Source organism: Coffea arabica, chromosome 9c (assembly GCF_036785885.1).
Source record: "Coffea arabica cultivar ET-39 chromosome 9c, Coffea Arabica ET-39 HiFi, whole genome shotgun sequence".
In the NCBI taxonomy this organism is placed as follows: Eukaryota; Viridiplantae; Streptophyta; class Magnoliopsida; order Gentianales; family Rubiaceae; genus Coffea; species Coffea arabica.
The window spans coordinates 37409815-37436649 of NC_092326.1; the positions used below are offsets into that span (position 1 = coordinate 37409815).

Sequence of the window (26835 nt, forward strand, 5' to 3'; positions counted from 1 at the left end):
CTTGGATCGTTTGCAACTTGGAGGTAACACATATCATTATTTGTAGGGTTATCATTGTCCTTCCAATCAAAAACTACTTGTCATATTAATTTAAATTGGATTGATGTGCCAAAAATTGCTGCATAACCACATGAGGTAGTGAATTGCGACAATTGATAATATGGGGGGCAAATCACTAACCGAACATAGTTTCGAGGTGCATTTTGCATTTAACCTAAACATAATTTGAATTCTACAAAAATATATATTGTTATTAGTTGCTCACACAAAAATATAAATAATGAAAATTTGTGAGATTTTAGTCAGACAAATTGCTCTTTCGCATCAGTGTACACAACCTTCGCTGCCACATTTCCCTCTAGCGTGGCCGGAGAAATCTTGTCACGTTTTCAGCGGTGAAATTTGCTTCTGTTCCGCTCCATCTCCCGGCCATGTGTCTTTCTAAAATGGCGGCTATGGCAGCCATAGTTTCAGGTGCAAAAACACACTCAATATCACCACTTCTAAGAAGGCACCTCTCGTCCCTTTTTCACCCTCTTTCTCCTGCAGCTCCGCTACTATCGCAACGGCAGATGTTTCTGGGCGGGGTCAGGAGAACCCAGATGGCCCAGCAATTTGTAAGGTTCACCCATGACGGTAGGCCAAGAGGGTCTCTTTGGAGAGGCAAGAAAATGATCGGCAAAGAAGCTCTGTTTGTGATATTGGGCTTGAAGAAATTCAAAGAGGACGATGAAAAGCTTGAAAAGTTCGTCAAAAATCACGTCCTGAGGCTTCTGAAGATGGACATGGTCGCTGTTCTCAATGAACTTGAACGCCAGCAAGAGGTCTCTCTAGCAATCAAGGTATTTGATTAATTGCTCCAATGTAGTTTGTAACGTTAATTTGGAATTCTGAATATACATTGCAATGCTGCCTTTTTGGAACTAAGTTTGTGTAGTGGTGGTACTTGTTGCTTTAGCAGCTGTACATTGCAGCTTTCCTTCAGGATTGTAGTTTCCCAAATCACGAGCAGTGGTTGACTGTTTTGGTTATTCGGATAATATCTCTCCAAATTTGATTGGTGGTGTTTTGCTGATTTTTGTCCGCAGTAAAGAATATATAGGTCATTAAGCTGAAGTGGTAAAAGTTTACATGACTTGTGTACTTTGGCTTATTCTTGGAAAACAATCAAACAGTATACTTGAAATGGTGGAAGAAAGATGTGATTTGTCAAAATCATCTGAGATAGATGTTCGTTAAGAGTGATTGTATAGCAACCTTGAATACCGTTAAGATATTTTTTAAAATATTGAAGCATTTTAGTAAGTAAAAGCAGATTTGGATTTGAAGGTGACTATATACCTTAAGAGAATAGATACATTAAAGCGAGAGGTTGAAAAGCTTATTCTCAAATGTTGTATCAATAAGAAACGTGCTTTGGGATCGATTATCCATTCGGTGCTTAAGTTGAGAAAATTCACCAAATATTTCACATCTGCAGCCTGCAATACATGTGCTCGCATATTCCTCAGCCGTCCATAGTTGCCATGCTTCTGCATTGGAGTGTTTCATGGAGTAGAACCCATTTCATGTTATCGCAAAGGGTTTTGGAATTGCATGCATTGTCTTGCTGCACACAAATTGTTTTGCATGGCTATCACACTTTGAGATTAACTTCCTCACCAAGGTTGCACAAATTCAAATCACTTGTAGTATGAAAGATTGATTATTTATTTAAAGATTTTCTCACCCTAAATAAAACTAATTAACTTTCATTGCAGATATCAAAAACCATCCAAAAGCTTTTAGATTCTTTTTCGACTACAAGTATGTCCTTGGTTTTAGCAGTAAGGTTTTGACCTAGATTTTGTGAAACTTTTATTTGGAAATCATTCATTTGATTCACCTAATTGTTCTTGCATGCATATTGCAGCTGTACAATGCATGTGTGGACAGGAATAAATATGGTTTTCTGCACATTGAGCTTCTCTTAAATTGCTTTGACCACATGAATTTTTAATATGATACCGCCTTGGTCTCATTCTTTCTGTTGGTCCAAGTCTGCAAAGTAGTGAGTCATGCAATGGTGGCAAAAATCTTTAAGGAATATGAAACAAAACGATGCTAAGAGACAAACAAAGTTATTAATCTTTGGGGTTAAAGTGGTTTTTAAAGATTCAAAGAAAAACTGAGAGCATTTGACACCTAATAGTATTTTGGTCAATATTTCTTCTAAGGATGACTCTTAGAATTTTGGGACCAGGGAGTGTCATAAATAAGAAACCCACTGCACATTGTGTTTTATCAGCTACCTGTTTTGGGTAGAAAAGCTTTAATTGCTTTTTTATAAAGGAAAAAGAAATTGATTTTCCTCATAATTGATCCTGGTTTTATCATTTAGTGGTGAAAGCATGAGAAACTGTTTCAGCTAAATGCAGTCTTGGGCATTTTTCTGAATGCTTGCTTGTTATATTTGTCAAATATGATTAAATATGATCCATACCATTTTTCAGATATTTAGGGTGATTCAGAAGCAAGACTGGTATAAGCCTGATGTCTATCTGTACAAGGATTTAATCATTGCATTGGCTAGAAGCAGAAAGATGGAAGAAGCAATGGAGCTATGGGAAAGCATGAGAAAGGAGGACCTGTTTCCTGATTCTCAGACATACACTGAAGTCATTCGAGGTTTCTTGAGATATGGATCTCCTGCTGATGCAATGAACATTTATGAGGACATGAAGAAGTCTCCAGAGCCACCAGAAGAATTGCCTTTCAGGATTTTGTTGAAAGGGCTGCTGCCGCATCCCCTCTTGCGGAACAGAGTCAAGCAAGATTTTGAGGAAATATTTCCTGACAGACATATTTATGATCCTCCTGAAGAGATATTTGGACTTCGTTGAGGTTTGTACTTAAACTTCTTTTGGTGCATTTTTCCTTTGCTTTTAACAGTTTTCACTTGTTTCATATATAGATGTACAGATTTGTATATTTAAGTATATGTATGAAAATTTAGCATAATGTATGGAAGCTGTGAAGCTTCTTTTTTTTCACTGTCCTTGAAACAAATGTCAGAGCTGAAATCAGAAATGAGATGCTTCTCCAGATGTCCTTGTAACTACCTCTTCTTGTCTTGTTTGTGGTTGTGTTCGTCATATGAAGTCATCATAGATTCATTACTTATTGAATCTTTAATGATTCAACTGTAGTAGCATTCTAGTTGGCCAAGAAAAATGGTTTTTGTCATCTCTAGCTTATTGAAACAGTCACCTGAGCTTCTGATTGTTTTCATTTCTGGTTATCAAATTATTCTTCAATGGATCATGTGTGATATATATGTGGGATCACACACACAGATGTATCCATATACTTTGATGCCAGTGCACACACATGATCAGTGATTTAAAGGGCATTCTAAGGCATGTCTAGAGGCAAGGCGTGAAAATGCCTCAGGGTGTTGGGGTAGCATAAGAATTGCTATGGGAGTACATTAGAAAATTCATCTTCTTTATGCATGGGATCAACTACTGTGGTGTGATCTCTCTAATTTATGGTTGTCATTCCTGGTCAGTCAATGCCAGAGTGCGTATATTGAGACATTTAGGCTAAAGATAGTTTTGACAGGTGAAGTTTGAATGATTGACCCCCCATGTTTTGACAAGTTTTCTCATTTTTACTGTATCTAATTTTTTTCTGTTGTGATCTGTAGCTTGTTTTCAATATTGCCAAAAATTTGAACTCCCCTCATGCTTGGAAATCTTGAGTAATTAAGGTTCCTTTAAGTTTAGTTACTTTTTTATTCTGTAAGTATATTAAGATTTTGCACTTTTAGCGGGTCTTGATTACATATCATACTGTCTAATGTAATATACATTTATTAGATCAACGAAGAAATCATTTAAACTTCATGGACCTGATGCCCCAAATTGCAGGGTTTTCGCCTTGACCAACAACCTCTGCCTCTTAAAACATTGGATATAACTCTTAAATGGAGGTCTAGATTAATGTCACTCGACTAATAAGATTGTATGGCTAATCTTATGCATGTGGCATATAACTATTCACTTTTGTATGTAAAAAATTACACGTGGTCATCAAATGTGCATATAGCCATTGCAAGAAGGTATAGTTTGATGTCATATCATCAATAATAAGCTTCTAAGATTTTCTGAGCCAAAATAAGTAAATAAATAAATAAAACTCCTTAGTGATCTTTATACACGTGGATTGAATTTGATTCATGACAGGTTGTCGAAGCCTGTGCAATAATAAAACCTGCTCAAACTAAAAGTGATTTTTGTAGATAGCAGTAAGCAGGGTCGAATCCACAGGGACTGGGAGTACTTATTTCTTTTCAAGTTCACAGTGACAAGGGGGTGTTTTTATGCAGAAGATGGCAAATAAAGAAAATCTAAGAAGCTACTAAAAATTAAATAACAATCTACCAAAATCAAATGAGTGAGAATTAAGGATCTAGCCAAGAGGTAACTTCAGCAATGGTTCACCTAATTGATCATCGATAAGCAGAGGCAATTCCAATTATTTACTAATAAATAGGTTATAACTGCCAAACAAGCGATGACAATCAACCCCTCCTTACTGTGTCGATGATTAAGGTACGCCCGTTAATCACTACTCTAATTGAGAAATAATCCTAGGTACGCCCATAGAATTTAATTCCCCAATTGCCTTACGTATTAGAGGAGCCCTATTCTAATCAAATAACGCACTACCAGGGTTATTTTAGATTAGCCCGCGTATCCCCCTGACACGAATCTAATCGTGCCAGTTGTCACTATTTTGAGGTAATTAAACAATTACGGATTTAATACCCCAGTTGACAATAGATTACCCAACCAATTAATTATCCGGATCCAAGACAACCAATTAATTAAACAATCATAAGCATAGCAAACAGGGAATAAGCGGATACCAATAAATAAAAGGGAAAAATTAAATTAAAACGATCTCACAATTTTAGGTGAATCAAAGCATCCGTTGTCCTTTGACTAGAGTTGGGGAATTAGTTCATGTTGGATGAACTAAACCCATACAAAACTGCAGAGAAAGCTGCGGCCATTGTTTGCATTTCTAGAAGCCGCAATTCGTCGAACACTTGAAAGGCAAAATGAAAGCTAAAGGAAAAACTACTGAAATCCTAAGCTAGTGCTCATTGTTTGCATATCGTTTCCACCGTGGAGAATGCCTCAGAAGGCCCCAGAAGAAAAGTCAAAGAGTGCGGCTGGACTCCAAGACCCTAAAGCTCCCCAGGTTCTTGTGCCTGCCATGCGCAGGATTCAACATAGATGAAGAAAAGTCAACACAAAGCTAACAAAATGCTTTTCTCTTATCATCCGTGAGTTTCTAAAGCTAAGAGTAGGTCCCAGCCAAAAGTTAAGAATTTCTCCTAAGCTAAAAATGAAAAAACTAAGAGGACCAGCCAGCCCTCTGCTGTGCGGCGGTTCCCCCTGCGGAGAGGACCTCCTGTGCGGCGCTCCCCCTCCGGAGACGAAGAAGAAGACCCCTGCCTTCAGCCCTTCGTTGCTCCTTTTAATGCTTTTGTCTTCGGCAATTACTAAAATGGGCATAAGCTTGCCTTTGCCAACAATGCCCCTGGGGTGAGCTCTGTGCCTTAGACTCCTTTTTTGTCAAATTAGCACTTGTTATCATATTTTCGTTCTACTCCCTGGAATATATGCAAAACACTAAAAATGAGTAGAATCCAGCAATTAATCCACATCGGGTCAAGTAATAGGGAAAATTAATAATAAAATAAATGATAAAATTACACCCTATCAATTCCCCCCACACCTAGACCATGCTTGTCCTCAAGCATGAGAACAGCAAATAAGTACCAATATTTGACAATGGTCATTGCTCCATCTACCATATTGCCAAAATACCAAGAAAAATATATATCAAGCATGGGTGACCAAGATCCAAGAAACATCACTTCGGTTAGCTTCTAAACCACAAACTCCTCTAATTTCAGGTTAACTAATCTAAGAAAAATGAATGACGCATAACATTTATCAGCAAATGGTCCAACTATTAACCAAAATCTCAACATTAAATCCATAATTCGGCAAGCTGACTTTTATTACACACTAACACAACCTTCACTTTTTTTCACATTTTTCTTCTTCTTTTTTTTTTCTTTTCTCTTTTTTTTTCTCTTTTTTTTTTTTCTTTTTTCAATAGTAACAAAAGACTTAGTCGCTAGCCATTGGAGCCTTTTGACGCGAACTCCAACATTGGCCAGATGAAAGAGCTCGGTTACTCAGCTTCTATCGCCACGTGACCACGTACTCATAGGAATGACTACCTTTTGACGCGAGAATCAACACTTTTAGGTGCAAATCCCCGGTTACTCAGTAGTAAAGACTAGCGGAGTACAGTCAACTCTTATTCACAGCTAATAACACAAAAACTCAATATAAAACAAAAATCAAAAGAAAATTTGCATCAGCTAGCCTCATTTTCAAACATGGAGAACTAAAGTTAATAATCGGACCAATTCACATGAAAATGCCAATAATCATTCCCTATGCCTAGGAAAGTTAACCAAAAATTATAAGAGTAAAACAATCATCGATATTCACCAAAGAGATGTTTTTGGATTCAACCACATTAACTTGATACCCTTTTATTATTAAAATTGGCAATAGTAGAAATAGAGGCAATAATCCAACATCAAACCTTGGCATGCACTTACGAGCCAATCACTAAAAAGAAAAAAAAAATGAATGAAAGACACTAGCACCATAACTGATCCCCCCACACCTAAATCCTACATTGTCCTCAATGGAGGTAATAAAGTAATGAAAGCGAAGAGAACAATGAAACTTCCCTGTTGAACAGCTAAGGCATAGGAGGGAACAGTGGAGGCCATCGATGGGGGAGGCGCAGAAGAAGAGGGCTCGGGTCTTACCATTTTCTCCAAATGTCATTTCAATCAACAAGAGACAAAAATTGCCCACAGGTAATGTAAACAGCAAATTCAAAGCAATAACAATTTAATAGCCACCGATGCCTCCCAAATATCAATAGAAAGCGACACCACTCGCCCACTCAAAATCTCTCTAAATATCTCCAATTGTACAAGAACAACTCAGTCACACATGCCTAGCAGTCAATCAAGTATCCAACCAAGTAGAACTGACACATGCAAGGGGAAATATTCCAACCAGTATCATTAGTGCACAAAAGATGAATAAATTATAAGCCAAACACCTCAACCAGTACCACTGGTGCACATGCAGAAAAGAAGTAAATCACGCGGCCAAACCAAACAGTAAAATGCACACCTAAGGCACCCAAAGGCCGTAAAGGTACCCCAATGAACTAAGTAATTGAGATGAACAAGACAAAATACTCCCACACAAGGCAATTAGAGGCAACTCACTTCAATAAGCAAATGCAAAGTCACATTCATATCCTAATTCAGCAAATGGACGCAGAAAAGGACCCACCATACCCGAGCACAGCTCCCAACAATGCAACAAAACAACAACTCGAACCACGAAGAGCGGTGCTAGTGGCTAATCAAAATAACAAATTCAGCAATTGGACACAACTCCACCCAAAATCTCAACAACTGTCTCCAATTGGACAGTCAATTACATAGTTCAACCGACTAAAAACAACAAATGACCCAAGAGAGGGGGAATTCCAGCAATCACAATGCAGAATTCGGGCAACACTTTAAGCACAAAAGCCCAGTAGTCAATTAGGCAGTCAAGCACTTAAAATTAAGAAATTTGAGGCCAACTACTGCTACCAGTACCACTGGTAAATGCTCAAGGAAAAAGTAAATCAACTGGCCAACCAAAGCCACTAAAAAATACAAACAGCACCAGACAATACTCCAAGAGCCTAAACAACCGGCAGTTATATCAGACTAGGCAAATCAGCTGCAGGACATAACCCAACCCACTGGCTCCAGTAACACAGATGCAATCCAAACAAATTTACTCAATGAAATCGCAATCATCAAAATCCCATCAACATCAAGAAATTGGAATCGGGGACCAGAAAATTAATAAAGAAAAACCTGGCACCAGGGAGGTTGGGCTGTTGGCGTGCGGCGGTGGTTGAAAGGGTGGCAAGCTGGTGGTGCTCGCGTGGTGGTGGCAGGCGAGGGAGGCGTGAGGTGAGAGCGTGTGCAGCGAGGTGGAGGCTGCTGCTGCGGAGGTGGCGTGCGGTTGAGCGAGGGAGATGAGCACGGAGCTGTGGTGGCTACGAGCGAGAGGCTATGGCCGGTGGTCGGCGGACAGTAGCGGGGGCAGCGGAGCTCAGCAGAGCTAGAGGAAGATGGAAGGAAGCCGCGCAGTGGGCGGCGGATCGAGCTTCAGCGGCGAACAAGCTGGAGTGGAGGCGGCGTGGGTTGCTCGGCCACGGTCTCGTGAAGAGAGAGAGAGAGAGAGATGGGAGGGGCGCGCCTCGTGCGTTGAAGCGGCAGTGGCTGCGCAGAGGGCAGCAGCTTGCGATGGCGCGCGATGGTAGCTCGCGGTGAAGATGGTGGCGGCGCGACTGTGGAGACCGAGGAGGAAGAGAGCCACGTAGTGGCGGCGCGCGGCGAAGAGATTCGGGCAACAGAGAGGGAGCAGGGGAGGAAGAAAGAAGAAGAAGAAAGAAAGAAAAAAGAAAGAAAAGAAAGAAAAGGAAAGAAAGAAAAAAGAAATTTTTTTTTTTTTTAGTGAGAAATATTTGCTACGGTTGAAATTTTTTTTTTTTTTTTTTTTTAATCCTTACCTTTCCCGTGAACTTGACGCGGGCACGTCAAGAGAGCAAGAGAGCTCCCAGAAGTTTCAGAAGTTTCTGATCGTGAGCCTCCTGCACATCACCACGCGGGCACCTCATGAGGGCAAGAGAGCTCCCAGAAGTTTCAGAACTTTCTGATCGGGAGCGTCCTGCACATCACCACGCGGGCGCGTCATGACTGAAGGGCACCTCTAAATCAGAAAAAACGAAAATTAACACCCAAAATCAGTCAAATTCAAGGAAGACAGATTTAAACTAACAAATAAAATCAAACAAACAACTAAAAGAAATTGGGTTGCCTCCCAATGAGCGCCTTTCTTTAATGTCTTTGGCTAGACATTATCATGTTTTGCTCATGGAGGATAAAATCTTGTGGCTCGCTTCAATGCTTCATCTTCAACGTGATCCTGGTAACCCTCATAGATGGAGTAATTCTTGGGCACACGAGTTACGGGCTTCCATGGACTAGTAAATGGTGCTAAACAAGTCAACAATGATCTGCATTCTCCACTCACTTCTCCATCACACGCATTCATTGGTTCAAGATATTTTGCCATCTCCACTCTTAACTTATTCCTGTCATGAAATTTTAAATTTTCTGGTATAATAAAATCAATTTCAGTAACAGGAGTTGAAGAATAGGAGTCAGGAAAATATTGATTAAGGAGTGGAGAAGATGTCACCGCATTTGGAGATTGTTCACTGGAATCGTTCACTTGAATGAGTTGATCCTGGAGTCTCATTTCTTGCACTTCAGCTTCCTTTTCAACTGCATCTTTAAATCCGTTTTCTTGAAACTCTTGCAGTTCCATGTCATTTGGCCGGACAATTGCACTCTCATCTTCCTCAAGATTGATATTGGTTTGTGCGGGCAATTCTTCCATTTGAGAAGCCAATCGATCTATCCTGGATGTCAATTGACGCATTTGATCCGCCAGGTCGCGAAGGCTCGCTTGTGTCTTCTGATGATATCGATTTAGGCTCGCTTGTGTCTCCTGATGAAATCGATTTGAATTAGCAATTAGTAAACCTATCATTTCTTCAAGAGACATACCTGACACGGAGGACGATTGCTGAGACTCTTGCTGTTGAAAATCCATTGGCCCCGTCGCATAATCAAAATTGGAATTATCCCACCATTCTTGATCATACCCGTTTGAATAAGGGTCATACTGCGTTTGATATTGGGGTGGAAAATCTCCAAAAGTATCAAGTGGAGTACTTAAATTATCTTGAAATACGGGGCATGTGTCAGTTGAATAACCTGAGTCAAAATAAGTTCCACAATTTGCAACAGCCCATTGATCATTAGGAAAAACATGAGTCTCATAACCCCATTCAGGAACAAAGTCCAGTCTATCATCAAAATATGGAATGTTAGCAGTCATAAAAAAAATAAAAAAATAAAAAAGAGAAAAATAAATTAAAAATGAAAACAAAGTGAACTCAAAAAGAAACAAATTAATCTGACACCAGTCCCCGGCAGCGGCGCCAAAAACTGACAGGTTGTCGAAGCCTGTGCAATAATAAAACCTGCTCAAACTAAAAGTGATTTCTGTAGATAGCAGTAAGCAGGGTCGAATCCACAGGGACTGGGAGTACTTATTTCTTTTCAAGTTCACAGTGACAAGGGGGTGTTTTTATGCAGAAGATGGCAAACAAAGAAAATCTAAGAAGCTACTAAAAATTAAATAACAATCTACCAAAATCAAATGAGTGAGAATTAAGGATCTAGCCAAGAGGTAACTTCAGCAATGGTTCACCTAATTGATCATCGATAAGCAGAGGCAATTCCAATTATTTACTAATAAATAGGTTATAACTGCCAAACAAGCGATGACAATCAACCCCTCCTTACTGTGTCGATGATTAAGGTACGCCCGTTAATCACTGCTCTAATTGAGAAATAATCCTAGGTACGCCCATAGAATTTAATTCCCCAATTGCCTTACGTATTAGAGGAGCCCTATTCTAATCAAATAACGCACTACCAGGGTTATTTTAGATTAGCCCGCGTATCCCCCTGACACGAATCTAATCGTGCCAGTTGTCACTATTTTGAGGTAATTAAACAATTACGGATTTAATACCCCAGTTGATAATAGATTACCCAACCAATTAATTATCCGGATCCAAGACAACCAATTAATTAAACAATCATAAGCATAGCAAACAGGGAATAAGCGGATACCAATAAATAAAAGGGAAAAATTAAATTAAAACGATCTCACAATTTTAGGTGAATCAAAGCATCCGTTGTCCTTTGACTAGAGTTGGGGAATTAGTTCATGTTGGATGAACTAAACCCATACAAAACTGCAGAGAAAGCTGCGGCCATTGTTTGCATTTCTAGAAGCCGCAATTCGTCGAACACTTGAAAGGCAAAATGAAAGCTAAAGGAAAAACTACTGAAATCCTAAGCTAGTGCTCATTGTTTGCATATCGTTTCCACCGTGGAGAATGCCTCAGAAGGCCCCAGAAGAAAAGTCAAAGAGTGCGGCTGGACTCCAAGACCCTAAAGCTCCCCAGGTTCTTGTGCCTGCCATGCGCAGGATTCAACATAGATGAAGAAAAGTCAACACAAAGCTAACAAAATGCTTTTCTCTTATCATCCGTGAGTTTCTAAAGCTAAGAGTAGGTCCCAGCCAAAAGTTAAGAATTTCTCCTAAGCTAAAAATGAAAAAACTAAGAGGACCAGCCAGCCCTCTGCTGTGCGGCGGTTCCCCCTGCGGAGAGGACCTCCTGTGCGGCGCTCCCCCTCCGGAGACGAAGAAGAAGACCCCTGCCTTCAGCCCTTCGTTGCTCCTTTTAATGCTTTTGTCTTCGGCAATTACTAAAATGGGCATAAGCTTGCCTTTGCCAACAATGCCCCTGGGGTGAGCTCTGTGCCTTAGACTCCTTTTTTGTCAAATTAGCACTTGTTATCATATTTTCGTTCTACTCCCTGGAATATATGCAAAACACTAAAAATGAGTAGAATCCAGCAATTAATCCACATCGGGTCAAGTAATAGGGAAAATTAATAATAAAATAAATGATAAAATTACACCCTATCAATTCACTTGTGCAAGTAAAAATTATAGTGACAGTAAGAAGTTTTGAATCCTCAATGTCTCAGTCCCTGTAGGGCTGATCATTTGAGTGAATCCAGCTCGTTTATGCTTGTTTTATCCTGACAAAACAACAAAACCTGATGAAGGTAGTGAACTGCACCCGCTTGAAACCTGTTGAAAGCATGTGTAATACAAATCATCGGACCTCATCATGAAATCTGCATCAGATGACCATAGCTACCACTGATTAAACCCTAGTCAATAAAATGTTGAGAATCTTGAAGATCACGCTTTGATTCTTTTGAGGTATTCTGCTTGCTGCAAAACATCTTCATTAGATATTTTGCAGAAGTGAACGGTGAGTTACTGGTCAGCATTTTCAAATTTAGAAAGATTGTAGTTTGCATGAAGCAACATGGAAAGAGTTAAAGCTTTTAAGTTCTTCATTCGATGTGTAGACGCTTGTCAGCAACAGCGGACTTGCATTTTGTATGTTCATTAATCATATAAACTATTTGATTTTAGGGCTTATGATCATTTTCTCAGTTCACAAGGAAAAGATGGAACTGCTGAGAATTGGGCTGTACCATTTCGTCTGAATTGAGGATAAGAAGCTGTCTTATGATTTGGAAACCAGTTCACATCATTAGCTTTACCATAAGAACAGGGCTTAATCTACAAAATACCACATCATTGTTTTGAAGAGCATCACTGTTTCGTGCCAAGTTGATTCTTCTTTGGCAGCACCTCTTTAGTGTTTTAAGAGACGATTCACATTTATGATGATGGTGAAGCACCTGCATGGCTGCATACCGCTCCAGCACCAACATTATGGGTCTGATTGTTATAGACAGCGGATATGTAGAATGACTGCCCATATTGCGGACAAAATGAGAAGCTTTCACTGAAGAACTAGATAGGAATCGGATATATATATATATATTTTGTAGTTTGTGCTTCTCAGATTTCAGAATTCAGATCAGCAAGTTAATTGTTCCACTAGAATTTCGGTAGTCTACGCCTCTTTGTTTTGTTCTCAATGGCAGGATCTATAGTTGAATTAATATGGCTTTGGCACGAACCCAATACATTTTAAGTCAACTGATGATGCTCAGGCACAGAAAAATACTGATTCCTGAAAACCTATTGCAGAAAAGCAACTGATGATGGCAATCCCGAAACTTATGATAGCACTTGTTATCTTTTTCTATTATCGACTGACTTTATTACCTTCTGCCCATTCTATCGTCGACTGATTTTATTACCTTCCGCCCATTCTTTTGCCCACTTCTCATGCTTCAACCTTTGCCAGATTATCTCTTTATCTCTGGCAAAGAATCTGCACCAAGACATCTTCATCTTTTCTTCAGCAACGAATGGTTCGCAGTTTGGAGATTGACAATACAGAGACAACCCTCGAATCAAAGATTCCCTCACAAAAAATTAAGCAAGTTGTGTCACCTAATAAGCACAAAAAATGTTGAAGATTTCCGCACTTGATCAAGTATTTAAATTCCTTATAGCCTGGCTATGGAAAGTTTATTGGCATCCTCGGTTGCAGGGGTGTCAAATGTGCTCTTTGTCTCCACTAAAATTGAAAATAGAGCAGGGAAATATAAAGTAAAATCAAATGGGACAGCCCGACAGGTAATCCTGCTTCAATAATGGAATCAACAATTAGCAGGTAACCGAATTCCGATTGTTCTTTTTTCAACAATGTACAGAGTTGATATTCTGCTGATCCGATGGTAGTTCAATCCCCGTCAATTTTTCAATAGGCCCAATTGGACCCTCTCCTTAGAATAAGTTAGAATAGGAGTAAGAGTAAGTGTTGGATAGATAAGTGCTGATTGACAAAAAAAAAAAAAAATCAATATACAAATATTCTTCTGATCCGATGGTAGTTCAATCCCTGCCAGTTTTTCAATAGGCCCAATTGGACCCTCTCCTTAAAATAAGTTAGAGTAGAAATAGGAGTAAATGTAGGATAGATAAGTGCCGATTGACAAAAAAAAAAAAAATTGTATACAGAGTTGATATTCTTCTGTTTAGTTAGATTATTAACTTAAAATCTTGTAATCTGCAAACCCTTTCTCAGTAATCTAAGGCCACTTGAGTTATGCTATATTGATTCTCGTCTTTGCATGTGAACCGTGAACATTGTGTTTACTTGAAAGATTAGAATCTTGTGATTGATTAACTAACTCGTTTAGGTTAACATTAGCTCATTAGATCTTTCTCAAGAGCTATTCAACTGCCTCGATTCTTTATGTCGGAAAGAGACACAAAAAGTGCATTAAGCACTAGCACATAATAGTATAAAACTTGCATAATAGAAACAGAGACTGTATCACATATATTATCCTTCCTGCTCATTATCAATAATCTCTATTTGTACTTAAGCATGAAAGATTCTAAGAATTTGGTCAAGAGGAAGTTTGTAGTTTCTTTCTTAAACTTTTTGTATTATCCGTGGGGTAAACTATGTCGTTAGCTATCAAAACTTTCGTTCCATGTTTCACATTATCCTTAGCTTCACACGCAACTTAATGCTATCAACATTTACGGATCCGGGGCTGGAACGGTTGTCAAAGCAACTGTTCCGAAAGGTATAACACCATTTACACACGGTGTAATATCATCTGTATAAGGTATAATAATAGAACAACAGTGAGTAACACTAGAACAACATTTTTGTGGGTCCCACGCGACATGAAAATCGAGTTACAAGGAGTGATTTGAACGGCACAAATTTTTTTGGCTTAATCATGGCCATGAACCTTCCGGAACGGTTGCCAGAGACAATCATTCCAACCCCTCCCTAGTTGAACTATATTTTGATTAAACATGTGGCACAAATCTATTGATACATATACTTCACGCAATAAGGCCAATTTCAGAAGTCATGTTAAGCCAATTTCAGAAGTCCACGTACATGTAACTTTGAAACTTTGATTATCTGAAGTAATCCCTTTGAGTTAACCTTGAACATTTGTGTCGATCGTTTTTAACCTTTGTTTTGTTCAACATTCACAATTTTTTTTTTATTTGTCCTTCTATCCTTCCACATTCTTCTCATCTCTAACTGTCAGACACAAGATTCGAATCTTGAACCTGAGAATGAAAAAGATCCAAACAGTCTTCTCTTAATCACTAGGTTGATTTCAGTGGTTCAACATTCACAGATTAAGTAAGCTTTGAACAGAAAAGTATTCGTAACTTGTAAGTGTCAACTTCCAATATATTAGTCCACGGATTAATGTGAATAGGACTTTAATCAATGAAGAGACGTGGGAATAGTCAAAGATCTTGAAAAGGGCCTTAATTGCAGCAAAAAGTTGGTGGATTAATTGCAAAAAGGATGTCATCCATCATTATTTGGATATTACAACATGATTTTGACCACACTTTTCCAAAATTAACCATCATTATGTAATTTGCTTTAGTTTTGTCTTGGCTAGTTTAGGCTTTTTTTTTTTGTAACTTGTTCAGTTCTTAGAAAGTTGAAAAAGAAAAAGAAAAAGAATAGTCTAGCTAGCTCAAAGCAATTGACTTGGATATTACCCTTTGAGAGCTAATGGGCTACAGCATGGTAAGTTAATCATATGATTCTCCTGTGACACAATTAAGCACTGTGCCTTGCCATCTGCAAGAGATAATGACCCAACTTTGCTCATCTTTGCCAACGGTGAAAAATGAAAATGGTTGAAAGGAATGATGGTCCTGATCCAACCATCGAAGTATAAAAGGGAACCCAAGAAACCTATAAAAAGGCAAATTAAAAGTCTGCATGCCTCTTCTATCATTACTGCAAAGGCAAAAAGATGCTAGTGTCATGAGGAAAGTGAAAATTTTCTTGTCATGCTCTTAATAGAACCCTTATAAATATTTTGTAGATAAAGCAACTATTTAATTAAGAGTAAATTTTATATATATTAACAGTATATATACTATTACGGTTGAATGCACGACACATATATAAAATTTGGATTTCAAATTCAAATTCGAATCATGTGTCATGCATCCAATGATAAAAGTATATACACTGTCTGTCGGTGTACGGAAAATTAATTATTTAAGTAGTACACATTCAAGTCATGTTTTGCACATAGAGCAACTATGCCATGCTCTTCATCTACTCACTTACAAATTAATGTAAACAAACAAAATGTATATCTAAGTAACTTTTAGGTAAATATACAAAATGAGAGAAACAAATGCAATGTAGTTAATTACAATTTGTCAAGCTACTAATACGTTCAGTTAATGCTTTTAATTTTTTTTTAGGGATTTTTTTTTACCTTTATCCATGGGGCAGAAATCAAATGAATCTAAATAAGAAAGTTCAATGTACAAGTGCTATGTCAATGTCTACCAAAAGTTTTTTCTTTTTTCAACTAATCAAAGTCTTGAGCCAACGTTTGTCTTTTACAACCACTAAAACTCTACTTTCTTGTAAACTTTACACATACCACCCGTTAAATCAGTTACTTGGCTTGATTTGCTCTGTCTTTGTTTCTTCCAGTAGACTTCACGGGTTCTACTTCTAGTCTTCTACAGTTCTACCTTTATCAAGAGATGGATACTGCTCAAATTTGAACAGGAAAGTCGGCCGACAACATAACTTATTTGGGGGAGAAAGTCATTTGGGACTTTGGACTAGAAAATAACTACAGTGTTTCTCGGCGAAATCGACGGTGTCATAGAACTTGCGGTGGCACAAAATACATCAGAAGATTAGTTAGACTAAGGTCCATAGTTTACTGCTATGTTTTCAGAACCGGACCGGATAGCGACTCGGCCGAGGTCAGGGGTCAGGGGTCAATGGGTTCGACCGGGGGTCGATAGGGGTCGAACCGGATGACGTCATAAATAAAAATTATTTTAAAATTAAAATGTTATATATATAATATCTAATAATATATTGATATTAATAAAGGCATATTCATATATATTTGATGTTTCAAATATATTTAACAAGAAAATACAAAGAAATTAGAACAATCAAGTAGCAATTTATATTATTTAATAAATATTAACAAGTTTAGAATTAAAATTATGAATTTAATTGAAAAATAACATCAAATTTTAGGACAATATTTATAAAGTATCAAATATTTGAGGTATATCAATAAGTTTTAACAATTTAGGGGGTCAAAACATAATATTAAAAAGTTTGAATTTTTTTTTTAAAAAAATACTGTTGAACCGGAAAAACCGGTTTTTTCCCGGTCAAACCCGGTCAAACCCGGTTTTTGACCGGCTTTGACCGGGTTTTAAATTTCCGGTTTTCTAATGTGACTCGGACCGGCTACCTGGCCGGTTCCCGGTTCAACCGGTTCGACCGGCCGGTCCGGTCCGAGTTTGAAAACAGAGAATTTAAGAGGTCTTTTTTTTTTATCCGTCCCAAATTATAGTTCATTTTCAATTGAAGAATATAGATAACTTTAAATTTCTTTAAAATATCTTTATTTAATGCAAGTTAGTATTGAATATAACCTAACTATTTAATGCAAAACTAATTAGTCATATTCCATTTAATGTAAGGATATTTTAGAAAGATAGTAAGCTAAATTTATTTTTTCAATAAGGTTAATTAACTTTTCTTAAATTGTATGGAAAAAAAAGGATTATTAAAATGGGATGGAGGAAGTGTATGCTTTTTTTGTTTATGGGTTTTTCAATTCGAGGCATGCATCCTAAGGGCACTACCTAAAATTTGGGCTCTATATATTCTTGTCTTCTTCATTTTTTTTTTTGACGCAACATTCTTATAATCTAATATATTTTAGAATAGAGAGAGGGGGAATTTAAAAAAACTGTGTAAAGGATTAGCAGGTATACAGATCTAATTAGACCAAAAGGATGCTCTAACACCTCTTTTAGATTTTGTTTACTATAGATGAGATTCGAATCTCCGACCAACAGTTCAAAGAGAGATTTAATCCTTTTTTTGTGGCCATTGAATCAAAACAAGGTGGTTGTATATTCTTGTCTTCAGGCGATGGAGAAAAGATTGAAATTTTACGATGGACCCCACCAGTTTTGTGTGCTTATTTTGTACTCTAATGGCATGGAATATTTTTAAAAGAAAATGTTGTAGGCAGATTTTCCACTTTTATTAATCAAAAGATTCAAACCTCGGGTACATCAGGGGCTACCATGTCCATTCTATCAAGACCATCACTAGATCCCAACTCTAGTGCTCGTCACCGCCCTAAATCTAGTAATATTGGCATAAATGTCAGAAGAGGGTTTGTGGGATTTCAGCAGTGGAACGTGATAAAAGTTTATAGACGATATGGTATGAGCAGGATGAAGTGTTACATTCTCCCATGCCCACACCAGAATTCCACCTTCTTGCAGAGTTAGGCATGCCTGTAATTAACACATGTACAAGTATAGTTGGAAGAATTTCTTGCTTCTTCTATCATCATTCCAGCTGTTGTTGCCGACTCCATTTGTATATATTTTGCTTCCACTTTACATAAGAAACTAAGATGCATTCTTATTATTCGTCCTACCATCTGCAGTCATTAGTTGTAGTCCACTCAAAGATGTGATGATTTTGCTTCATGTGATGCACGGTTGACGCGGCTGGCCAGGGGTCGACAGCCCATGAATTTTTGCATGAAAATTTCTTTGGTACTACAACCTTTAGCGTAATATCAGATGATGAATTCGTGAAAGTTGAAATAAAACCAACAGGCAAGGAGAAGAACGGAATGTGCAATTATTACTAACATCTATGAAGTCAAGTCTATGAAATCAACAGTATTGCTTAAAACAAAGAACTTGGGGTAATTTTCTTGACAAAATTTTGAAGACTCATGGAAGACTTTGACCCAAAAAACGAAAATAGCAAAAAGTGATCTTTCCCAAGTTGTTTCGTGTATTGTCTGTGGGGTTTTAGTTGGGCTGCAAAACACGTTATATGTTGATTAGAAGCACTACTAAATAAGGGTTGACGTGAATACACCTATATGCATATACATAAAATAGGTATTAGTGTTATGTGTGTATATATTCAATCTTACTATATTAGTAGTATCTGCACTAATAAGTCTGAATTAATTTATCTTTTTTAAATATAAATACATTTCCAATGTTGTCAAGTTTTAGGTCAATAGTCCTTGGCATGGTTTTTCTAACTAATTTATAGTAGATAACAATTTTGAAATTGCTCCTTTTGACTCATCTTAACTTTGTAACCTTTGTCAATTGAGTTGAAAACAAGGAATTGTTTTTAACCAGTTCTCCCGCTTGGTAATAATGTGCTAGCTACAATTCTTGACAAAGTGATAATTTGGCTGACGAAAACCAAATGTTTATGCTGCTGTCCTTACTTCCAAATTATTTCAGGATAAAATGGTTATTTCAAAATTTTTTTATATTATATTCAATTTATTTACAACTTATCTAAATTTATTTACACCCTATTCAACCGTATTTACACCTTAAGGATAAATTAATTTGAAATGGTACTCGTGAGGTCCCATCCAACTACCTCCAAAGCCAATGACTTTACGCTTTTGATGTCAAATTCTACAAGTATTATTTCCTTTCAAGTTTACTCAATTTTCGATCTCTACTTGGAAGAAAAATAATAAAACAAAAAAAATTCACTAATAAATTTTAGCACTAGATGAAAATGAGCTCAGAACTTACTTTCTGATTCGTATGAACATCAAGATTCTCAAAAATGCATCAATCGAATGGATGATTAATCAAGGTCAAGTTCGGAAAACGAAAGGGGAAAATACTCGTGATGTCGTCTCCAGACATTATGATAACATGTGTTGCGCTTTTCGTGGATCGAAAATCCTGGATTTCTGTACCACTATCCTTGCCGACCTAGTAAATTCATGAATACCTCCAAAGTCAACGAGTTATTTTCAAGAATTAATAAAGGCCCCCTATTTTTGCTATTTTTCTTGTCACAATCCATCATTTGTTGAAGGAAAATATTAATCACATTTTACTTTTTATTAATCAGACTTTCAATACTTATCTTATCATACAATGAAAGTCATATGATAAAAATGATAGTGAAAATATGATTAACAAAAAGTGGAATACGATAAATATTTCTCTTTATTCAATGTGTAATTTATCAAGCTTGGTAAGTACTCCTTCAATACGCCTATAAATTTGCCTAATACAAAGCTTTTGTTTCATCACCCTCAAGTCTTCCCCTTCTCCTCACTCGTAGGACCTGAAAACATGTCCAAACTATATTCTGATAAGACCATTTTCATGAAAATTGGGATATCAAACATTATTTTGTCAATCCTTATTTTCACGGCCGAAAGTAGCCCACCTCAAGATCCAATAAGATGTTCAAATAAAACCTTCAACTGCACCGTAATCAACACTTATGGGTCCTTCCCTGATCGGACCATTTGTCGAGCAGCCGAAGTTGTCTACCCTTCAACAGAAGCTGAGCTAGTCTCAATAGTAGCAAATGCAGCTTTACTAAACAGAAAAATGAAGGTGGCGACTTCAACTTCCCACAGTATTCCCAAGTTGGCGTGTCCTGATGGCGAGAATGGCCTTCTGATAAGCACGAAAAACCTTGATCAAACCATTAATGTCGCTAAATCGAGCATGACGATGACTGTTGGAAGTGGGATGACTCTCAGGGAGCTGATTAGCAAGGCGGCCGAGGTGGGGCTGGCCTTGCCTTATGCACCGTACTGGTGGGGCTTAACAGTTGGTGGAATGTTGGGCACGGGGGCTCATGGCAGCTCTTTATGGGGTTTGGGCAGTGCTGTCCATGACTATGTTGTTCAGCTTCGGATTGTCACACCCGCTGGACCTGAGGAAGGTTATGCAAAAGTGAGGATACTTGAGAGTGATAATCCTGAGCTCAATGCAGCAAAAGTTTCTCTCGGAGTTCTTGGAGTAATTTCACAGGTACTTAGGTTGGTACTAGTTTTCATTTTTGTCTGCATCTTTGTTTCTCCTCCCTGCAAGTGACTGCATTTAAGGTAACACCTTGTTTGGATTGCATTTTTCTAAATTTTTTATAGAAAATTTATTATAGCGATTTGATTCGTATGAAGTAAAAAAGTGATTGAAAAATATGTTTTCAAAAAAGGCTTTAGGGATTGGAGGGGCCATCATCATGTGTAGGGCTTTTGATATAGGGGGTAGAGGTTAGAAACAAAATCATACTTGTTTGGTAAATCACAAGTGAAGTGTGACCTCTCATCCAAGACAAGTAGTGCAAGACTCATTTCGGAAATGGATATCCATTCAACTATGAACCTGTTGAAGCCACTAGTTATATGAACCTATGGCTCGATGAAAGGAACATCATGGTAGTAAGAATCAATTACTACTAATTTGAACTTTGTGGAAACGTTGCAAATTAAGGCATTGTTATTTAATGATATGCAAAAAGTCTATGCGCTTTTTGTAATGCTTATAGTCTTGATTCGAATCAAGTACGGTTATGAATTGGTATAATTTTGGACCAGTAAAATTTTAGATTTTTGATGCAACAGTACGAGAATAGCTTATGTTACTAGTAAAATAATTCATCCTATCTGGAAACAAGAACGAGTGTTACTTTAAGTTATTAGTTTAATAATAATGGTGCTTAAAAAAATTATTGCAATTGCAGGTAACTTTGAAGCTTCAACCAATGTTCAAACGATCTATCACCTTCATGGAGAAGAATGATTCAAGTCTTGGAGATCAAGCATCAAGCTTTGGATATCAGCATGAATTTGCAGATGTTAGTTGGCATCCAAGTCAAAAAAAGGTGATTTATAGGGTTGATGACCGAGTTGCCACCAACGCCCTGGGAAATGGCCTTAATGATTTCACTGGCTTTCGCTCCACTCCTTCACTTGTTGTCGCAGCAGTTAGATCCACAGGTCCAGCCAAACTTTTCTTTGAATAATTCATTTATTATTTCTCTACCCTTTTATTTTCTATACATTTTTTGAAGGAAAAAAAAAATAAAGAATCCAATAATTTTCAGGGAAGTTGATAATTATATACTTTTTCTGAAAAAAATAAAGCAATTTTCAGGGATTAGGTTTAGGAGTGTAAAAGATTTTAGTCAAATCGGATACCGTAGTGTTCAAGGTTATTTGATTATTCTAGTAAATTTGAAATTTTATTTAAATTTGACTTATTTATTTATCAAAACGAGCTTTTACTGATGTTGAAAATGATCTATTGTTCAATGTTATCCGTTGTTATACTAGTGAACTTTAACCATGCAGAGGAGATTCAAGAATCAACAAATGATGCAAATGGGATATGCTTAAATGCGGCAACAACAATATTTACATTAAAAGCGACTGCATATGGGTACACCAACGATGGTATTTATTCTTCTCAAACTGTTCATCTATGTGGTTGTCTTTCATCTGGAATTTAATGGGAAAGTGACTTCACAGCTCAAACATGTTCCCCCTGCACCAACTTTATTACATGTACAAAACTAGCAGATTGCCATGTTGAAATATGGTCTAATCACATCTCATAATTAATGCAATTCAGTATCATTGCATGCAGATAAATCATGTTTAATAGTGGCTAATAGTAAAATTTTTCAGCTGTCTCTGTTTGGATTGCTGAGTTTTTCAAAAATTAGTTTTTTAAATACTATTAAAATTTTTAAAAAGTATTTTAAAAGGTATTCTAAAAAGTAATCTAAATTTTTTTAATATTTAAAAAATATCTCAAAATATATTCTAAAAATTCTTCTACTCTTAAATATTTCAAAATATTTTTAAAAATATTTCAAAATATATTATAAAAACTCTGTTGCAGAAAATTTTTTCTAAAACACCCAAAAAAAAAGCTAATCAAAACGCACCTGTCTTCCCAAATTTCTTTGTCATAAAATTAATAATTTGATTATGTCTATGTCTACAAATTTCAAGTCACAACCATGTTAAGTTTACAATTGGTTTCTGTTTAGGTTCTGTTTTCTGTTGGTTTGTGTGTGTATGACTATGCTTGACTTGACTGTATTTGTATGTCAATCTGTCACCTGACCCATGCAATTGCTTTCGGCAGTAAGTTACATGAATACACCGACAAAGTGATAATGGTTTTCCTTTTGCTAAAAACCTGATGTCACATTGGTTTTTTTCTTCTTTGTTTTCGTCAGAGTTGTTGATTTCTTGAAACTTATGTTTTGTTGACCTCTTCATTTCCGGACAAAATATGCTAGTTCATAGGGGTACATGCCTTTTAGAATAAATCCAACAGGAAAAAAAAAAAGTTTAGAAGAGTACATATTAAACAATCACTCTCAAACTTTATACTTTTTTTGGATTTCGATTTAAGATCAAATAGGAAGGTTTAGAGCTTTTGTCCCATTCATGAAATTGCAGCCCACATCAATAGCCCCAAGACAAGAAATACCAACCACCGTAGTACCCAGTTCATAAATACGTAAGCTAACACTCTATGGAGTGCAGAATTTGGCTAGCCTGAATTGGTCAACATGTCAGAGATCCTTAGTAAATTCCAATCTACTCAATGTAAATGTTTTAGTACCATCAGCCTACAAATAAACTATCATCCGAGTATTATATAGTGTTTAAAATAAACTAATTAATCAACTAGAGAGAAAAGTATATGCATTACAAATTTAATGGGATTGCCATTTCAGTTGGTGACATAATAATTATGATTATAATTAAGCAAAATACTTAACAAAATGGATTAATCTTTCCTATACTGTCAGTAGTGCATATATTGACGAGTTTAAATGCATGTCATATTATTTGTATTTAAATTTAAACACTAAATTTTACATATATAACATATATTTAAACCCTCAAGTGTATAAACTGTCAATATATAAAAGATTTAGTCAAACGAAATATGTCAATACGTTATTTTCTTACAATGCTTGTATCTTTGCTTCATGTTCACAAAAAATAAAATAAAATCCAGCATTGACCAATGACTTTCTGATACATATGCTAGGTATTATATTCAAGGGATATCCAATAGTTGGATATCAAAATCGTCTGCAGGCATCAGGCAGCTGTCTTAATGGAATTCAAGATGCATTGATCACAGCTTGTCCATGGGACCCTAGAGTTAAAGGCTTATTTTTTCACCAAACAACATTTAGTATAGGGTTCTCAAAAGTCAAGGGTTTCATTGAAGACGTACAAAATCTAGTCAATTTGGTGCCTAAGGCCTTGTGTGGCATAGACATTTACAATGGCATCTTAATGAGGTATGTCAAAGCTTCAAGTGCTCATTTGGGAAAACAGGAAGATGGGATAGACTTTGATATCACATACTACAGAAGCAAAGATCCAAACAAGCCTAGGCTTTATGAAGACATTCTTGAAGAGATAGAGCAAATTGCTATGTTCAAGTATGGAGGGTTGCCACACTGGGGAAAGAATAGAAATGTTGCTTTTCTTGGGGCAATCAAGAAATATAGAAATGTCACTGAATTCATGAAGGTCAAAGAAAATTATGACCCAAATGGGCTGTTTTCTAGTGAATGGACAGACCAAGTTCTTGGGTTGAAAAATGGGATCACCATAGACAAGGATGGCTGTGCTTTGGAGGGCCTTTGCATTTGTTCTCAAGATAATCATTGTGCCCCAAGATTGGGCTATTTTTGTAGACCGGGAAAAATTTACAAGGATGCTAGGGTATGTACCCTATCAGCAAAAAGGTGAAGAAAATACTTAAAGTCACAAAAAGATCTATACGTAGAATTTTGGACTTTCTAGGAAATAAATTATTTTTGTAACGTCATATAACTAATGGAATTTTCCAATAAAGTCGACCTTATGCGCATGAGGCCTTTGTGTGTGAAACAAACGTATGAGCTAGGGTAGATGTGAAAATGGGCTCATATCTCCTACTGGCATATCCAATGGTGAGCCCATATCTACCCAAGGCACGTCAGGCCCATTCCAAACTCAGCTATCCCGAAACTAAATCAACCTTAGCCAATCCTTTCACACAAAATAAATAAATTTTTTACTAAAAAAAAAATGGACAAATTTATCGAGTAATAAAATTTTAATTTGATAAACTCAAGTAGAGGTTAGTGAATTCTTACGTGGTATCTCTATAAACTCATATGCTTAGTAATTTAAACTTTTGCTGGTTATATCATTGGACTTGAATAATAATAATCCTTCCTTCTTCATTTTTTTTCCTTTGTTATTTTAGATGAATAAAATGGGACAAAGATAGTTTCTTCATCCATTAAATCCTCCCTTCACATCCAAATATACCAATCCAGTATATCCAACCTTGGAATCTTTGTGCTCCCACCAAAAAAAAAAAAAAAAGAAGAAGCCCATAGAATCTTCTCATTATCAAAATGAATTACATAGCTAATAATATTCCGTGTCCTTTTCCCCTTCAATGAAAGGCATCCTTTTCCTATTATACACATTTTGGACATCCCAAAATTGAGGCCACCAGGGTAAAGGGACATCCCATGAGGAAGCATTCAGAGAAAAGACGAAACTTACAATGGATTTTTCTGCTTTGTTTAGTGAGCCAAGAAGTGGAATACAAAAATTTGATCACGCTATAGATTCCTTGTAGAGTTAATTACATTGAAACCCTAAATACTTTGGGATATTATTACATTACTCTCTTGAGTTTCAAAAGTATACACTTCGCCCTCTCTGAAAAGACCAATCAAACATCTCGACTACCAAGTCCTTTAGAAAAAGAGAACAAAATGAGCTAACTGCCCTTGAATTACTATTACAATTTACATGCTTTGCTTTATCTTGGTAGCTAGCTGTTGGCCAATTGTTTCATCTCTTCTTATTATGCTTTCTACAAACTTTTTCATGTTTAAATCTCGCCCTTCACTTTTATTTTAAGGTTATATTATCCTAAGGTGCTATTAAATAGATAGATTTTGTCAAATTCCATGAATGATATATCATAGATCGGACAAACCTTTTAAGCGAAAAAAAGCAATTCAGACACTAATTGAGGATTACTTGTCAAAATTTATTTGCTTACATCATCATTACAATTTCTAACACACCTTTTTATCTTCCCAATTACCTTTTTATCTCACATACATTACATCACAAAAAGTGCTACAGTAAAAATATCTCAAATAATTTATCCATCATTTCTTTTATTCTAAATTTCTCTTCTAATATTGGAACCTAAATCTTTGAAGAGGTGGATCCAAAGCTTCTATTTTTTGATTTATTATTAGAAAAGCAACATGAACTCACGAGGCTTTTTTTAATTTATCTTTTAATAGATAAGTTATTCCAAATTGAAAACATATGTTTATGTGTTGAACAAAGACTTCAATTAACTTTGCCTGTGATTTGCAAGGAAATTCATAAATACATAAATAACAGTCTAAAAATTACCTATTGTTTAAATTCAGCAAATGAAACATATTATGGCCAAAGATGCTTTCGGCAATATATCTTCCTGGAATTAAGAGTTCAAACCTCGCAAGACGGATGGGGCACACACATTGCATATTTTAAAAATCTAAGGTAGTAAAGTATGACTATCCCCAAACTAGAGGGCCCTAAAGCGAAATTGAGTTCGTATATGAGTACTATTTATTAGTACTTGCAAATTGTTAAGTACTAACTTTTGCGTTGTCAAAAGGTGGGTAAGGCGTGTGGTGGGTGTGCGCCTAGTGTGTGAACTGTGTGAAGCTTTCTGTGCCGTTCTTGAACCAACTTTGGACGTACCTCAATTGGACCTATCCGCGCCGTTCGCAGGAGACCATAGTTTTTTTCATCACGATACCAAACCATAGATTTCAGCATGAAGAATATAGCATAGAATAGTTAAAAAGCTAAATCCAAAAGCAGCAATTTATGCTCATTTCCAGTAATGCTATAAAATACGACTCCTCAAATAAGAATATTCCAATTCTTTTAAGCATGTGAGAGTCACTAAAACTCATGTATTCTATGCCTTTTAATGTTCCTATCAATCTGAATCTCAAAGGGGAAAAATGGGATGGGATAAAAAAATTTAATATCAAAATAAAGACAGAAAAAAAGGAAAGAATAAATAAATTGCAAGA

The 26835-nt window shown here is 36.7% G+C and overlaps 2 protein-coding genes across 3 annotated transcripts; both read left to right on the plus strand.

Moving 5' to 3' along the window:
* Window positions 1-281: 281 nt before the first annotated feature.
* On the plus strand, window positions 282-12354 carry LOC113708037 (protein THYLAKOID ASSEMBLY 8-like, chloroplastic). Of its 2 annotated transcripts, none has more exons than XM_072064419.1 (3): window positions 282-842; window positions 2493-2883; window positions 12321-12354. In XM_072064419.1, exons 1-2 carry the CDS (start codon window positions 432-434, stop codon window positions 2880-2882), a joined length of 801 nt encoding a protein of 266 aa, XP_071920520.1. In that variant the 5' UTR covers window positions 282-431; the 3' UTR covers window position 2883; window positions 12321-12354. The 2 variants fall into 2 exon arrangements, with proteins under 2 accessions (XP_071920520.1, XP_027086285.1); XM_027230484.2 differs by lacking the exon at window positions 12321-12354 and having other exon boundaries at window positions 282-474; window positions 550-842; window positions 2493-3086.
* Window positions 12355-19988: 7634 nt separating this feature from the next.
* Window positions 19989-24593, plus strand: LOC113718742 (probable L-gulonolactone oxidase 6). Its single transcript, XM_027243651.2, has 4 exons — window positions 19989-20711; window positions 21424-21679; window positions 22034-22135; window positions 23757-24593. Exons 1-4 carry the CDS (start codon window positions 20019-20021, stop codon window positions 24470-24472), a joined length of 1767 nt encoding a protein of 588 aa, XP_027099452.1. The 5' UTR covers window positions 19989-20018; the 3' UTR covers window positions 24473-24593.
* Window positions 24594-26835: the final 2242 nt, after the last annotated feature.

What these genes read in the sequence shown, in the direction of transcription:
- LOC113708037 (XM_072064419.1), top strand. Translation starts at nt 432, where the DNA reads ATGTGTCTTTCTAAAATGGCGGCTATGGCAGCCATAGTTTCAGGTGCA. An exon ending in AGGTCTCTCTAGCAATCAAG is followed by an intron (nt 843 to 2,492) that starts GTATTTGATTAA and finishes ACCATTTTTCAG; the next exon opens with ATATTTAGGGTGATTCAGAA.
- LOC113718742 (XM_027243651.2), top strand. Translation starts at nt 20,019, where the DNA reads ATGTCCAAACTATATTCTGATAAGACCATTTTCATGAAAATTGGGATA. An exon ending in TTCTTGGAGTAATTTCACAG is followed by an intron (nt 20,712 to 21,423) that starts GTACTTAGGTTG and finishes TTGCAATTGCAG; the next exon opens with GTAACTTTGAAGCTTCAACC. An exon ending in CGCAGCAGTTAGATCCACAG is followed by an intron (nt 21,680 to 22,033) that starts GTCCAGCCAAAC and finishes TTAACCATGCAG; the next exon opens with AGGAGATTCAAGAATCAACA.